This window comes from Monodelphis domestica, chromosome 2, assembly GCF_027887165.1.
Source record: "Monodelphis domestica isolate mMonDom1 chromosome 2, mMonDom1.pri, whole genome shotgun sequence".
Lineage (NCBI taxonomy): Eukaryota > Metazoa > Chordata > Mammalia > Didelphimorphia > Didelphidae > Monodelphis > Monodelphis domestica.
The window spans coordinates 302468455-302485812 of record NC_077228.1 but is presented as its reverse complement, the minus strand read 5'-3'; the positions used below and the strand labels follow the sequence as shown (position 1 = coordinate 302485812).

General features: G+C 35.0%; 1 protein-coding gene across 23 annotated transcripts in view; it reads right to left on the bottom strand.

The window, feature by feature from the left end:
• MLIP (muscular LMNA interacting protein) overlaps nt 1-17358 on the bottom strand; it is a 394551-nt gene that overhangs the window by 177458 nt on the left and 199735 nt on the right. For 21 of the 23 annotated variants that reach the window (XR_008916576.1, XR_008916575.1, XM_056818416.1 and 18 more), the window contains one exon: nt 8082-8153. The exons of the other annotated variants lie outside the window; for them this stretch is intronic. Coding sequence is in view for 19 of the 21 variants with exons in the window: in XM_056818416.1 (XP_056674394.1) it covers nt 8082-8153 (72 nt within the window). In the remaining 2 variants the exon portion in view is untranslated. The remainder of the gene's footprint in view (nt 1-8081; nt 8154-17358) is intronic. 23 annotated transcript variants of the gene reach the window in all.

The window sequence follows — 17358 nt, the reverse complement described above, 5'->3', positions numbered from 1 at the left end:
TTTCAGTACCTTCAAAGTGTTGATTCTTACTAAAATAGATTTGCACTTGAGGATTATAGTCCTAATTTTTCTACTGTGTTCAAAAATAACTACCTTTGACTTCAACAGAGCAGGATGAGTTCCACTGCAAAAACAGATGTAGCATGACTACACTCACAAATTTAGGAAGAATAGCATTTTTGAAAAGTATAGCAGAATGCCATTCAAGAAATGACTGATAATGAACACAAATTAAAAAACTATAACAATAAGTCTACTGTTTTTTAAAGCATTTAAGTGATATAGTAAATGAGAGATTAATTGGTCTTAAATTTAGGACCATCTGCTTTTCATGCATATGTATGACAAATCACTCAATTTCTCTGAGATTCAGTCAACTCTTGAAAGACTAGAAGTTCAAGGGAAATTGCTAATATGTGTTAGTAGAGGGGATTTATAGATTAGACTCCTCTTTTTTATTTTATTTAATTAGATGATTTAGAATATTTTTTTCAATGGCTACAAGATTCATGTTCTTTCCCTCCCCTCCTTCCACCCCCCTCCCAGATCTGATGCAAAATTCCACTGAGTTTAACATGTGTCATTGATCAAGACCTATTTCCATATTATTAATATTTGCACTAGGGTGATCTTTTAGAGTTGACATTCCCAGTCATAGCCCCATCGACCCATGTGATCAAGCAGTTGTTTTTCTTCTGTGTTTCGTTTCCCACAGTTCTTCCCTTGAATATGGATAGTGTTCTTTTTCATGAGTCCCTCCAAATAGTTCTGGATCATTGCATTGTTACTAGTAGAGAAGTCCATTACATTCAATTGTACCACAGTGTATCAGTCTCTGTGTACAATGTTTTCCTTGTTCTGTTCCTCTCACTCTGCATCACTTCCTGGAGGTTGTTCCAGTCTCCATGGAATTGCTCCACTTTATTATTCCTTTGAGCACAATAGTATTCCATCATCATCATACACCACGGTTTGTTCAGCCATTCCCCAATTGGAGGGCATCCCCTCATTTTCCAATGTTTTACCACCACAAACAGTGAGGCTATGAATATTCTTGAACAAGTCTTTTTCTTTATTATCTCTTTGGGGTACAAACCCAGCAGTGTTATGGCTGGATCGAAGGGCAGACAGTCTTTTAGTGCCCTTTGTGCATAGTTCCAAATTGCCCTCTAGAATGGTTGGATAGATTCACAACTCCACCAGCAATGCATGAATTTTGCCACATCCCCTCCAACATTGATTGCTTTCCTTTGCTGCCATGTTAGCCAATCTTCTAGGTGTGAGGTGATACCTCAGAGTTAGTTTGATTTGCATCTCTCTGGTTATAGGAGATTTAAAACACTTTTCCATGTGCTTATTAATAGTTTTGATTTCTTTGACTGAAAATTGCCTCTCCATGTCCCTTGCCCATTTATCAATTTTTTGGAGAATGGCTTGATTTTTATACAATTGATTTAACTCCTTATAAATTTGAGTGATTAGACCTTTGTCAGAGGTTTTTGATATTTGATGATGGTTTTAGATATATACTGTTTATTATTTTTGGAAAAGGCTCAACTATTTCTATACTTTCTAGTGTTTTTAATAGGAATGAGTATTGTATTTTGTCAAAGGCTTTTTCTGCATCTATTGAGATAATCATGTGATTTTTGTTGGTTTGCTTGTTGTGTAATAATTAAAATAGTGGAAGACTTAAATTGTTGCAGATAAAAGAGTTGGAGCTTAAATTGTGACCGCAGAAAATATGGTTTCAAGACAGTGTCTTGTTTTAAATCAAATATAAGGTGGTTGCCAGGGAAAAATTCCCAAATATTAAATATGCCCAAGTCAGCTGGGTTTTTATAGAGATTTTAATTAATACAAATGAGGAATTAAAGAAAGAGAGAAAAAGGGAATAATGAGAAAAAAGGGCTATAGCAGCCTAGGCCAGCACGAGCCAGCCTAAGCTGAAAACCCTAAAAGAGGGATCAGTCAGTCTTTTATCAACTCACCACAAGATCTCTGAGAGGGAGCCCCAAGAGAGACCCTTCAAGGCAGCTTTGGCCAGCTGCCTCCTCCAGTTCAGCCTTTCCCAGCTGACTCCCTGAGACTGTCTTGAGCCTCTCCTTTTAAAGGGAATTTTCTCCTATGTCACCTCCCCTAAGTTCTCACATCTACCAATCACAGTAGATGTTTTCCAAAGGACAGACCATTCTTAGTTCACACCTGAGTAGATTAATCTTTTGAGTAATTAACACCAGAAAACCTCTGAGTAAGTTCTCACCTCTTTGCTCCTTGTAAATTCACAAGTTGCCTGACCTTTATAGGTACTTAGCACCCTTTTGTATTAGATCTAAAAATAGGCACAGCTTAAGAACTTTTGCCTTACTATAAGTATGGGTTTAAGTATTTTTTTCATTGTTCAGCAAGGAGTTTCTTCCCCTAAAGCAGGCTTAAGTAGGGGTTGAGTAGAGGTCTCACATTCCTGATCTAAGTTCCTTCATTGTTTAAAGTGGGGAATGGTCTTAACCAAACCTTATAAAGTAGGGTCTGAGAATTTTTTAAGGTTCACAGTTGATATGGTCAATTGTGTGGATGGTTTTCCTAATATTGAATCATCCTTGCATTCCTGGTATAAACCTCACCTGATCATAATGAATAACCCTCGTAATCACTTGTTGGAGTTTTTTTGCTAGTATTTTATTTAAGATGTTTGCATCTACGTTCATTAAGGAGATTGGTCTATAGTTTTCTTTCTCTGTTTTTGATCTACCTGGCTTTGGAATCAGTAACATATTTGTGTCATTAGTTTTCCCCTCTCAGTTTCCTATTGGGTAAGATAGAATTCAATACCCCAATGAATCTAGATGCTCTTCCCTCTCAGAATTGATTCCAATGAGAGTAAGGTTTGAATATTACTTTTTAGCATTCTCTTCCTCTTCTTATAGTTGTATTCTTCCCCTCCCACTCCCATGTGCCTTTTTGTATAGTATAGATTATCCTAATTTTCTTATTCATTCAAGTTTCTCTTGGTGCCATCTTCTCTCCCCCCCTGCTTCTTTCTTCTTCTTTTTAATATATGATTTTAAACCACTTAGTATCTCGATCTCTATTTTTGGATAATTCTTCTAACTATTATAATAGTGAATACAATTCTTGAGAGTTACAAATAACATTTTTCCATATAGGAATATAAACAATTTGGCCTTATTGAGTCCTTAAGGAAAAAAAATAAGACCCCTCTCTTTCTTATGTACTTTTTCATGGGTTTTTTTTTGTTTTTGTTTTTGTTTTTGTATTTTGATGCCAAATTTTTTGTTTAGTTCTGGTCTTTTCTTTACAAATATTTGAAAGTCTTCTATTTTGTTGAATGTCCATACTTTCCCCTAGAAGTATATAGTCAGTTTTGATGGGTAGGTCATCCTTGGTTGTAGACCCAATTCACTTGCCTTTCTGAATATTGTATTCCAAGTCTTTTAGTGTGGCGGCTGCCAGATCCTTTGTAATCCTGATTGGTGCTCCTTGATATCTTAATTGTCTCTTTTGGACTTCTTGTAATATTTTCTCCTTAACTTAGAAGCTCTTAAATTTGGCAAATACATTCCTGGGGGTTGTCTTTTGAAGATTTACTGTAGTGAATGATCTATGGACTCTTTCAATGTCTATTTTTCCCTGTGGTTGCAGAATCTCAGGGCAGTTATCTTGGATAATTTCTTGTAGTATGATGTCAAGGATTCTGTTTGTTTCCAGGTTTTCAGGTAGGCCTATGATTCTCAAAATGTCTCTTCAAGATCTCTTTTCCAGGTCAACCACCTGAGATATTTTGTGTTGCCTTCTAATATGTCAGTCTTTTGACTTTGCTTTATTAATTCTTGCTGTCTTGTGATCATTAAGATCATTGGCTTCTACTTGCCCAACTCTAGTTTTAATGACTGGTTTTCAGCTAAGATCTTTTGATTTTCCTTTTTGGCTTCATTTATCTTGCTTTTCATGGCTTCATTTCTGATCTTCAATTTGCTTATTATTTCATTTGATTTCTGGGCTTCAATTTCCAAGTGGGAGATACTGTCTTTTAAACTGTTATTTTTCTTTTTGTACTATTTGCCACTTTTCTTGCCATATCTCTTCCATTTTTCTCACAAACTCAGATTTAAAGTCTTCAAGAACTTATGACCAATTTCCAATTTTTTTTCAAAGGTTTGGGTGTGTTTAATTGTTTGTCATCTTCTGCTATTTCTTATTTAGTTTGGATTTTTCTGCATAAAATTATCAAGTGTTAAGATTTTCTTCTTGGTTATTTTGGTGTTTGTAGATTTTAGTTCCTGGGAGTTGGTGGTCATTGCCTTGTTCCTTCCTGGCCAGATGTCTAAGTGAGGAATGTGGGTGATCTTTGTATTAGGCTCTGGAGAGGTTTTTGCCCTGAGGATATTTTTTCCAGTCTTCAGCAGTGTCTAGCTGCTCTTACTAGCAGGTCCAGCCCCCAAGAACTTAGAGATTGCCTGGCAGAGGTCTGAGCATGGAGGGTAGGCAAATCTCTGTATTGAGCACTGGAGAGTGCTCTATTTTTCAGGTCTCTGTGGCGTTTTGCTCTGAGCCACTTCTCTCTGCTCAAGCTCCTTGCCCTATCTCCACAGTTCATCAACCCTCCAGGGGCCCCTAGTCTTGCTGCACTTAAGGGCAGATTCAGACCCAAAGAACTTAAAGATTGCCTGGAAGAGGTCTGGGTGTGGAGAGTGGGCAAGACTCTGTATTAAGCACTGGAGAGATTTGTGCCCAAGGGCTTTTTTTTTTTTTTGTTCTCTGTGGTATTTTGCTGTGAGTTGCCCCCTCTGTGCAAGCTCTTTGTCCCTATCTCAATGTTTCCTCAGACTCCCAGTGTTCCAGGCCTAGTTTCTCTTAGGGGTAAGTCTGTGTTGACCACAGCCAGCCTCCCTCCTGGAACTTAGAAATTTGTCCCATGCTCACTCATACTCTAGAAAGGTAGGTGAAGTGCGGGAGGGGTGATGAGCTCGCCCCTTAGTGGGGGAAATTTCATCTCCTTTTATTGCGGAAATGCCCTAACTTTGCCTACCTTCCATGCTGTGCCCTACTATGGAACCCCTTCGCTCATTTGACTTTGGTTTTGTCATTTTGAGGCACTCTTTATTGGTGGAGAGGTAGAGCCTGCTTTTACTCTGTAGCCATCTCGACCCAGAAGTTATTCGATTCTTCTGTGGCACTGTTTCTAAGCTGGGTTGTGTGAACTTTTTCATATTTGAATAACTATTTCAATATAATTGGTTTCTGTCGTAATCTTACATATTTTATTTCATGAATTTAAGAGGGTTATTCTAATAAAAGGTCGGTAGGCTTTCTCAGACTGCTAACAGTGTCCCTGATGCAGGAAAAGGTTAACAACTCCTGTCCAATGGTGATGAAATCATAATCTAAATAAATTTTTAAACCATTACTTGGAGAAAACCTTATAAAATGGTGAGAATCTAGAATAATATAAAGAAGCAAAAAAAGGACAAATATTTGAATTTTTTTTTTACATTTAACTAGGTTACAGATTGGAGCCCCAAAACAATTTATCTTTGTCAAGGAATAGTTTTATCTTAGTGCAATTTTGAAAGGTACAGTAAAATAGTAGGGAAAAAACACTGGCTTCTTCAGAAAAGCAGAATATATAAGATGAGGGATAAAATAACTTCTACCTAAAAAAAATCTCAGTTTGTTCAAACAAGGAAGTAAATTATATCTAAGACTCTATATGTCTATGAATTCTCTCTAAATCCTCAAAATCATTTAAATTAATCTATTCATATTTTAGAGAGATTTTTGATCCAAACTACTGATTCCATAGGTATATTATACTTCCAGGGTAGAAATTCTCATCACCAATGAAGATTCCCAAATCTTCATTAATTTAAATGAGAAGCAATTACTTATCTCTCAACATATAGTCAAAATGTGGCAGGACTTGAAACCAGATCATCTTGACTCTAAAATTCACCCTCTATCTGCTCCACCTTAATAAATGTTAAATATCAAAATATTAATATTTTCCTCTACCAAGAATATAAAATTTGCATGTCAAATATTTTGTTCAAGAACAAAAACAAATAACTCCCAAAAGTATGAAATAGAAATTGAACCAAAATTAGGATTTGTACATCACCACAAGAATTATATGTCATGAAATGAGTCTGTAATAGATCCATGAATTAAACTAGTGGCTTCTTATTCATTCTAGTCTTTATCACCTAATGGACTCCAATCTTTGTCACTTGACAAATTAAAAGAGAAAATGCCTTTTCTTCTACCTATAATACCTCCTACAGCCACACATCCCATCTCTTCCTGTCAAAATTGTATTCACCTATCCTTCAAGGTCCAGCTTAAATGCCATTTCTTTGTGGAAATCTTCCCTTATTCTAACAATCAGATATAATAGTTTCCTCATCAAACACCTCATGATACTTTGAATCTTTCTGGGATAATTTAGATTATTCTTTAATTATATTTGCTTTCATATATGTTTGTATGAGCCTTGAAAATAGTTTCTACATCTTTATCATCTTTGTATCTTTCAGTGCTTTGTGTATAGGAAAGCACTTAATAAATATTTATTATATCATATAATTATATAATTAATATATTATATCATATATCATAGTTAGTTGAATAGAGTACCTAGCCTTATCACTCTTTTGCCTTGGGACCAATACTGATTTGTAAGGATTTCTTTTTAAATAGTCTTGGATAAATGAGCTTCAATAAAACTCACTGTGCCCAGCCTCAATCCAATTGTTGGAGAGAAAGTAACAAGGGAACATGACTACCATTTTTCTCCACTGTGACTCCATATCATTTGTCTTGATATGCTACTGAGAAAGCTAACACTTTACATTTTCACATAGAAATAAGATTTCTACCTCCTCTCAAAAGAAGAATTTAGCATAGTGCCTGACACAGAGTACTTAATACCTTATTCCTTCCCTGTGCTTCCCTTCTTTTATCCTCCCCTTCCCAAATGGTAAGGTTTCACAGTGCAATTCAATAAGCCCTTTATTCCTTCAACATTGTACAGATTGGAACTTCATTGTGGGAAAGAGCAACTGGGAGCAGCACATTGGGACAAAAATATTTCTGGACTCAGTTCTTGAAGATTCTTAAACTTTTCTAGCTCTTAAAATACTTGGGAATTTGGAGAAGATATTGATCTCCAAAAAAGCATGTTTCTGATCATCAGTATAGTCATTATTATGCCTGAGTATCTAAAGGATATGTATGCATATGTTCATACAACTTTTCTCCTCCTCCTTTAGTTACCACCTCCTCTATTCTCCATGTCAAAAATTTGCAAAAGAAAATGAGTCAATCAAAGAGTATTACGCCAAGGACTGCTTCAAGATGCCTATGTGTTGTGATGGAATAATTGACACCAATAAAATTTAAGAATTCTCAATGATCTCCTGAAAATCCTAAAACAGAATAAAACTATTGAGTATTTTAAAGCATGAGAGACAAACCAAGTCTTGCCCTAACATCCTTGTTCTAGCTCAAGACCCAAAACCATTCACTTGAAATAAAAAAATACCTGAGTCCATTCACCAAAATGATTCAAATTTCATCTCCCAAATCCAATGGTTCTCAAACCTTTTAATGTCAGGCCTACTTTAGACTCTTAAAAATGAATAACCCCTAAGAGCGTTTGTTTATATGGGTTGTATACATCAATATTTACCATGTAAATTAAATTAAATATCATAGCATTAATATGAAAATAGCTTTGACCCCATGGACCCACTGATACAGTGTTAAAGGCCCCATCAGCAATCCTCAGACTACCTTAGTCCATTCATCAAAATGCTTTCATTAAGATTTAGAAATATAATTGTAATGGCTGCCTTTATTACACCATGAGTTCCTGGAGATCAGGAACTGTTCTTTTTTCTTTTTTTTTTTATTTAGCAGAATGCTTACTAGACTGATTAGCGAAGATCAGATTTCTGGTCTGAAACTTTCCCAACAGAAATTATAGAAAAGGGAAGACTGTGAAAAACATAATAAGCAATGTAAAGTATAATTCGCAACTTTTCTTGTGAGCCAACACTAACCTTCTGCTCCAAAAGCAATGTGTTTGTAGGGATTGCTGCGAAGGCCTTGTAGCTGGACTTGATCTTGTATTGCTAGAATGAGTAGCCAGAAAGCCAGAGTGGAGATGACCACAGGAAAGGAGAAAAGAAGAGAAAGTTAAAAGATTATATCTATTAGTTAAAAGACAAGTTATCAAATGGAGGCAAGGAGAGATGTTAGTATGCTAGCACAACTTGTTTCAGACAGAAAAATTAGGCCATCATGTTAATACATTATTAGAACTAGGAGACAAAAAAAAAATACAGCTGCGAGATAAATCTACTGACTGTATCCAATTATATGCCATTCAGTTTCAGAGCTCAGAAACATTGAATTTCCATATAATTAATGATGAAACTATTCATTAACAGCATCCTTAATAGAACACTATTCAGCAAATAATCCTTCCTTGAAAGAATTATCAGGCGTGGGTCAAACATTCATTTCTTATACCACAAATTCACACAATCCTCATGCGATCTCAGCTGGCATTAACATGCAACTATGCATGCAACACTTACATAAAGATATGAATTTAAAAGTGTTTAATCTCTTCATTTGAACATATGTAAGAATTTTATCATAACCACCAGCAGCAATCCATTTTTAGAAGAGAAAAGTGCCTTGTGAATTTGGGCACTTCCCTTTTCTGGGCATCAACCTTCTCATCTGTAGAACAAGGGGGTTAGACTAAATCATCTCCAGTTGCCTTCCAATTTTGCACCTCTGTGATGGAGCAGACAAAGCATTGGTCTGGGGAATGAAGAACTGAGTTCAAGTCAAGAACCCGATATTTACTAGTTCTAAGATTGTGGGCAAGTCATTTCAGTTACACTCTCTACACTAGTGGGGTTCCTGTGATTGAAGTTCTTTGTAAATTGTAAAGAACTTTAAAAATATCACATGTCATTATAAAAGCTGAAAAGCAAAGCCTTTGACCTTATATCTATTTCTCTCCTTATTTCATCATTATTCTCCTTCCCCCAGTGCAACAGTTCTATTTAACAAGACCTAGGGATGTATTAGAAGACAGAGCTTCCTGAATTGGATTTTGTTAAGGCAAATTTGGTCATTTGTCTTAAGGTAGAAAGCTCAGAGAGATTATCTTTCAAGGAGGAAAAAGAAACAGGAAATAATCTGTCATCAAAGACCTAGTTGTCACATTGCTCAAAAGTCCCAAGGAGCCGAACACAGTACAAGGTTTTCACAACTTCAAAGGTTCTGTGTCTTGTGACAGCTTCCAGGGAGGCACTGAGCCAGCAAAGAATTGGCCCTTAGTTCTCAACTAACCCCACTGCTAAGGAAAATATTTCAAAGAGATTGGAGATGGTGACATTTTAATAAAATTAGATGAAATGCATTTTATGAATGTTTTTGAGCTAAATTTTATACCAGTAGTTTCAGAAAGTTAATCTAAGGGTAAAGGCATAAGCAGCAATTTTGGCAGCTGGGGCAATTTATGGTAATAAAGTGAGGTAGGTCAGCATAGAAACAACATGGTAAGATCAATAGAAAGTGAACCCAAGTCAAGGAGAAGAAAAGTCTATCTGGTTATTTCCTGTCTTATTTAATTATTTTTACTATCTAGACAGTAAGTTTAATTACATATATGTGTGTAGATATATATATATATATATATGTATGTATGTATTCCATACTAGCTATCAATAATATTCTTGAATACATTTCAAGGTATCATTTCTAAAGACCAAAGGAAAAAAGCTGACCCCAAATATGAATTCAAATCCAAATCCAATATTAATATTATATACAAGATGTAGAGCATACTAGTCTTGGAACAGAAAAAAAAATCCACCTTAGAGTTTGTCTTCTTTTATGATGATATTGTTATTCAGTCATTTCACTCATATGAGATTCCTCAAGACTTCATTTGGGTTTTCATTGCAAAGATACTGGAGTAGTTGGCCATTTCCTTCTCCAGATCATCTTACAGATGAGGAAACTGAGGCAAAGAGGGTTAAATGACTTGCCAAGTCTCACACAGCCAGGAAGTATCTGAAGCCATATTTGAACTCTTCCTGACTCCAGACCTAGTGCTTTATTTACTGTGCCACCTGGCTGTTCTCTTCCATTATAAGGGTATTCCAAAAGGTTCAGTTCAATTTTAAGCTCCTTAATCTTCTACACTTTTAAACTGCATTAAGACATGGCACTATGACCTTCAGTAAATCACTGAATTTCTCTGAATCTCTATTTCTTCCTTTAGAAAATGGAACTAATATTCTCTTCTCTGCCTCTCTTATAGGAAGGGACCTTTGAGATGATCAAGCCCCAAATCTTAATTTTTCAGATGAAAAACCTGAGGCCCAGAAAGGTCAAGTGACTTACCCACAGATGCAGAATTATTAAGCATCTGAGACAAGCTCTGAACCCAGATCTTCTTCATCTCCAGTCTACTTTTTTGTTTAGTCATTTCAGTTGTCCAATTCTTCATGACCCCATCTGGGGATTTCATGGGAAAGATACTGGAATGGAGTATCATCTATACTTCTCCAATTCAATTTTACAGATAAGGAAACTGAGAAACCCTAGGGTAAGTGACTTGCCCAGGGTCACACATCTAAGTCTCTAAGGGTAGATTTGAACTCAGGAAGATCAATCTCCCTGACTCCAGGTTTGACATTCTATTCTGTATTATTCTGCCTCTTATAATGTTGCTGCTAGAAACAAACAAGAAATTGTGCAAACACTATAAAAAGTATTGGCATGGGGAGCTCTCTAGGGACAAAATTCTTCCTACCAATACAGGTCAGTCCTTCTTCTGCAATTATCATTTTAGAGAATTGCTTAGGACACTGGGAAGTTAGATCTCCTGCCCAGGGTCATAGTCTGTACGTGTCAAAGAAAGGACTTGGATCTTTCTGGCTCCAAGATCAGCTATCTACTAGGCAACATACCTTCATGATGAGTCTTCTTCCTCAAAAGTCTGTTATATATTACTAGAACTACATCATTAAAAATTCTTTCCTTATGATACAGACAATATCAGCATGATCCCAAATGATCTTAAGAGAAATGGGGAAAGCCTTGAACTTGTTATTAGTCATGAATGACTCATGCTTTGGAATTCTGCTATCAGATGCTTTCAAGCTGGTTAGCTATCTGAACCTCAGACATGAAAGGTTTCCAAATAGGTGCCCGGAATGAGCAGAAAAATTATGCATAGGAAGAAAGAAAAGGGAAATAAAATGAGGAGCTTGAACAACTGGGAGACATGTTAGAAGGGAGAGAGGGAACAAAAGGGAGACTTAGACATATTCTTTCAGCTTTATCATTTGACCTAATTTATTGATCAATTAATCTGATCAGAGGGTACTATTTTTGACTTTTCCTACTACTTAAATTCCCACAGGACCTTTCTTCCTTCATTGGGATTTCATTTTCTTTCACCCCTGTTCTCTACAATAATCATCTCTATTTTGATTTTCTTTGTTCTCTTTCATAGCTTGAACATTAGGGTCAGCCCCTTCAATGCTGATCTCACTAGTTCCAGAAAATCCCTTAATTGCTTCTCAATAACCTCCTTGTTAAACCTCAGCCCATAGTTAACAATCGAACCTACTCTTTTTATGTCTCTATCTGAGCTTCCATTAATAAAGAAAAATAAATGGGTCCAAAATAAACCCATACTATCTCACCACAACTGGATCCTTACTGTTGCTCCATAGTATTTTCAGTCATCTCTAAACTCCCCATCACTTTCCCCACAGTGACTATTCCAAGCATTCTCACCTCAAGCATACAATCTTGCCCCTTGTCTTTCTGTAGGGGATTTTCTACTTTATTGAGAAGATCCAAGCCACCAGACTCAAATGCTTTCAATTTCTTCCTATCTCAAGATTTCTCCCTGTTTTCACTTATATCCTAAATTTGGCTCCTCTCCTTCAATCAGGCTTCTGGTGAAAGCTATCTGTTAGCTTGTCCCAGATGCACACTTTGCTGTGTTTTCCAGTCAATAAATTCAATCTACAGCTAGTCATGCACTTTCTCCTTCCCTTTTTCACTTTTAGGTCTAGAACAGTCATCAAAATCAATATTATCATTCTTGGAAGTATATGTCAATTAATTGCCCTATAATTGTACCCTTCATCTTTGTGACTTCCTGGTCTAAAACATCTAACCCACCAGTCCTTTTTTATGTATTGTCTTTTTTTTTATTAGAATATAAACCACTTGAGGGCAAAGACTTTGGTTTTGGTTTTTATCCCTAATCCAAAATAAAATACTTAGCACATAATAAGAATTTCATAATTTTGTCATTCATTCATCTGTTCATGCCTCCATACGTATTAATCTCATCTTCCTCTACTTCTTCCTCTTTTGTGAACTATTTGAAACTCGCTGAAAAATATGCAAGAATCTATTATGACTATTCTTCATTTTGATTTTTTTATTTAGAAACAATTCTTTATAGAAGTAGAATCATGAATGAAACATATAAAGTTATAAGTCAAATCATATCACTCAAGAAACTTCAGTGATTCCCAATAGCATCTAAATCAAACACAAGATAATTTCTTTGACTTAAAACCCTTTAAAATTTGGTCCCAGTCTATCTTTTCAGACTTGTTTCATAATATTTCCCTTTGTACATTCTACATCCCAACCAAACTGGCCTACCTTGAAACCCAGGCCTTACATTATATCATGATAAACTTTGGGACATTGGGAATATAACTCTACCAAGAAAAACAAAAGTTGAGAGCCCAGAAGCAGCCACCAGTAACTAGCTTTATGATATTCAGCCTTCACTGGGAAAGGAAATGGCTCAAAAACCAAAGTTCCTGAAAATAACACATCCAGATATTCTCTATTCCATATAAAAAGTGATCTGGGTGGGTCATTTATATAAAAGAGAGAATAATGGGTTTTAAATCCATTATGTAAATGCAGTTGTAATCAAAATAGTCCATCATTACATACTGTCTTGGGGGGAAAAAAAAAGTGTGATTTCAATATCCTAAATTTCCTATTCAATCTCTGAAAAGAGAAGATGAATGCATGCTCTGTAACTGGATTGAGCCCAGCATACTCTAGGTTTTTTTTGTTTTGTTTTATTTTAATATCAAAAGGCTGTTGGGTCCAGACTTTGAACTAATAGCCTTCAAATGTTCATGTTTTAATTTTATGGCCATCTGTGTTCTAAGACCCATTTCACATCCTAGTCTGTGCCAGAGAGAAACTGATCTAAATCTGAAGCCCTTCTTGACTTCAAAGAGAGCTCAGTGCTAGGATTAACACCACAGTGTAAGGAACAAGACAAGAAACAGCCCATAAAAGCTTTAAAAAATGCTTTGATACCACAAAGCTTTTGTCTATTTCCTCCTACATTTCTTTAAAATAGCATTGCCCATTGAAACTAAATTTGTCAAAAGACAATGCTCCTATGCTAAGATTTCTCTATCCTGGCTATCACCTTGAATCAATTTTTATGGTCAGTTTATATTCCCTGACAACATATGGACAAAAAGATATAGTATGGGCCTTAACAGATCTTTACCCAGAACTCTTTTTTTCAGGAAGCAAAGAAGAACAAGAAAGAAAATAGAAGTGGAAAGGCCAATGTTTTATAGACAATTTTTCTTTTTAACAGCAGAATTTTTGTCAAAAAATATAATGGACCATTATTTCCCTTCATTGAAATTTTACCAATGTTCATTTTAATGCAAAACTTAATATCTTCACTTACAGACCAGATTACAATCAATATCTTCATTTTCTTGTTCATGAACCTTGTCCATGCATTTAAATAAAGTCTTATTCTCTTGGTTCAGAAATGAACAAAAAGGAAAAAAAGTAATGATTGAAAAATGTTGCTGAGAAGCTTCTAAAGTAAAAATTATACTCTAGCAAGACAATGAATATTTTTCATTTAGGGCATCATGGTTTAAGAAAAGATCATTATATATTCTGGAAATTGCACTATTTGAATTGCAAATGATGAAAAATTAGGTTAAATTTGAAAGGACTCTATTGCAAAGGTATTATCTCTTGCCAATAATCTAATGCATAGAGAAGGAAGCAACAGTCTCCTGAAATGGAGAGACTCAGCACTGGCTTTCAAAAGTCTGGGTTCTAATCCTGGATTATAATTAAACTATATAAACTTACATGTCAACTAACTCAACCCTCAAATTTTATAGATGAGATTAAGAAAGGGTAAATGATATTCCAAAATCATATAGAGATTTTTTTGTGACTCAATTTCCTTATCTACAAAATGAATGTTAAGTGAGATCACAGAGTCCTTTATGCTCTAATGTCCTACTAATCCATGAAACAAGAAAAAAATGTTTAAAACATCTTCAAATCCACTTGATCTAAAGGATTTTAAAATAAATGCATACTTATTTCTATGGATGGATTGTGAATTCTATCTAAACTTTTTTTTCTAATTCTAAGCATGAATTTGAACATTCTGGCTGTTGTTTCATTATAATTTGATTATTTCTTTCATGGCAAATATTAAATCAAGTTAATATGCTATTTAATCTCAATTAACAGAGACATGTCAAGTGGTGTAGCACTCAGAGATGTCACTTTGAATTAATAGAGCTCCATTTTCTATAAACACAAGTTACTCTTAATGTGATTTAAACTTTACCAAACACTGCTTTCATGAAGTCACTTATCACTCAAAAATCTATGATGACTCCCTATTGACTACCAAATCAAATCAAACTCTGAGGCCTACCCCTCCACCAAAGTACTCCATGTTGTTTATCTATGCTTATGTTCTGCTTCCCCAATATGATTTCATTTACTCAACTTGGTGTCCTTATTGTCTCTCACAAGACCTGTACCTTCTTGACTTTGCCTTGATATCTTAAACTCCTAGGACATTTTCCTCTCTGTCAAGATGAATCTTCTACTTTCTTCAAAACCCAGCAGAAAATTCATTGAATCTTTCTATAATTAATCCAATTGCAAAAATATTATTTCCCTTGTTTTTATTGTGCAGGTACACTGAAGCACACTGTTTCATACTTGCTTATCCCTTCCCTTCTTATTCTTTTCTATATAAAATAGAATGAGCAGTATATTTGCAAATAAATATACAATGTTTATACAATTAATTATAAATTTCTATACCTTTTCTTTCAACTATCATCTTTTTATGATATCTCTTCATTGAACTTTCTGCTTTCCTACTCCAAATCCCCATCCTCATCTAGAGCTCCAATTTTAATTTCATTAACATAATCAAATCCCAACATGGAAGTATCTTGCATTCTATATCTGGATAAGTTATGACCAATCTGGAAGCTTTTCCCCTTCTCGACTAACATAACTCCCAGACAGTCTAAGAGGTTACTATCTTATCCCAATGGCATCAATTTTTTTTCCCTGAATTGACTGAAGCATTATAACCCTCATCCGAGGAACACTTGCTGACCACTATTTCCAGAACCTGTTATTTCATCAGTATGGGACTCTCTACAAATTATAACCCCTCTGCAAATAATATTATGGCCATTAAGAGTTGCTTTGGTGAAAAATACCAATCATCCTGTAGTTATTCTTATCCTTGGATGATAACTATACAATTCATCACTGGTCCTGCAGAAGTCCTCCCACTCTGCTTTATAATAGAGCAATAACACTAACACAGTAACTAGGGAAATCTGGTAGAGATTTGGAGAAGAAAGAAAAACATATCTGTTTCTCCAGTGATTGAATTATCTCTTCCAATGTAGCAAGATGGTATTTTCTTGATATATTTAAAGAAGAGGCAACTATTGTTTCTAGGATTTGTAGGCAGGCCCTAAATCTCTTTTGTTTTAAGGCATATTCAGATTAATAATGAGAAAGAAAATGCTCCAGATGAACACTTAGTCTTAAATTTCTATAGGTGAACATATGCTTTTCTTTTCCTTAAACTAAGTGGTATAGAGCACTGGTATTTAGCATAATCTGAGTTCAAATTCTGCCTCCAACTCTTAGAGTTATTGTGATCCAGTTAACTCTCCCTCTTCCCACTCAGATTCCCTAACTGCAAAGCTAGATTAATAATAGAATCTAATTCACAAATGTTGTGAGGATCAAATGATGTATAGTATGTACCATTTTATAAACTTTACAGCATTATACAAATTATAGCTATTTTTATTACTGTATATGTTCACTATGTGGGAAAATATTTGGCAATTGTGGTGTGTCTTTCTTCCCTTCCCTCCATTTAGTATATATTGTGACTGCATTTGATATCCACCTATACAGAGTCAGTTCATTTGAAGATGTCATCTAATTCAGCCATATATGCTGCTACGATGAACTTCCTAAGACCAAGATCCATTCTCCAACAGATAAATGGTCAAAAGATATGAACAAAACACTTTTAAAGACATCCAAACTATCAACAACAAAAAATGCAAATCACTAATTATAAGAGATGCAAATTAAAGCAAATCTAATGTTCCTTCTCATAAAGCATAATGGAAAAATGGCAAAAGAGGAAAATGATTAATGTTGGAGGGACTGTAGGAAAACAGGAACACTAATATACTACTGGTGGAGTCATGAATTGGTCCAGCTATTTTGGAAAGATATTTGGAACTCATCTCAAAAAACACTAAACCGTCCATACCCTTTGATCCAGCAATACCAACACTAGGCTGATATCCCCAAAGAAATAAAAAAAGAGGAAAAGTATCTAAAGGTATGAAACTATTTGTAACAACTATTTTCACAGTAGACAAAATTTGGGAAATAAGAGGGTATCCACATATTTAGGAATGGATAAACAAATTATAGTACATGAAATATGGAATAACATTGTGCCATAAGAAACAGTGAAATGGAAAATCTCAAAGGAAACTGAAAAGACTTTTATGAACTGATGAAGAATAAAGTGAGCAGAACTAGAATTTATATAATGAAAATAATATTTGTAACAGACTTTAGAACTCTGATCGATGTTATGATAAAACACAATGATAAAGGACAAAAGATGAAGGATGTTGCCTGACTCTTGCCATACATTTGATTGACTTAAAATGCAGAATGAGGAATAATATTGTAATTTATTTTCTTTGACTCAGCATGTCTATTATGAGGGTTTTCTTTTCTTGATTACTCAATGGGAAGAGGAAGAGAGGAGTAATAAATGTGTACAAAATAAATGAAATGAAAGAAATATGTAATAGAATATTTTACTCCATTTGAAATGACAAATATGAATTGTAACTGTTTTTATACCAAATGTCACAAGAAGTCAGAGAAACCTCAGAAGACTTT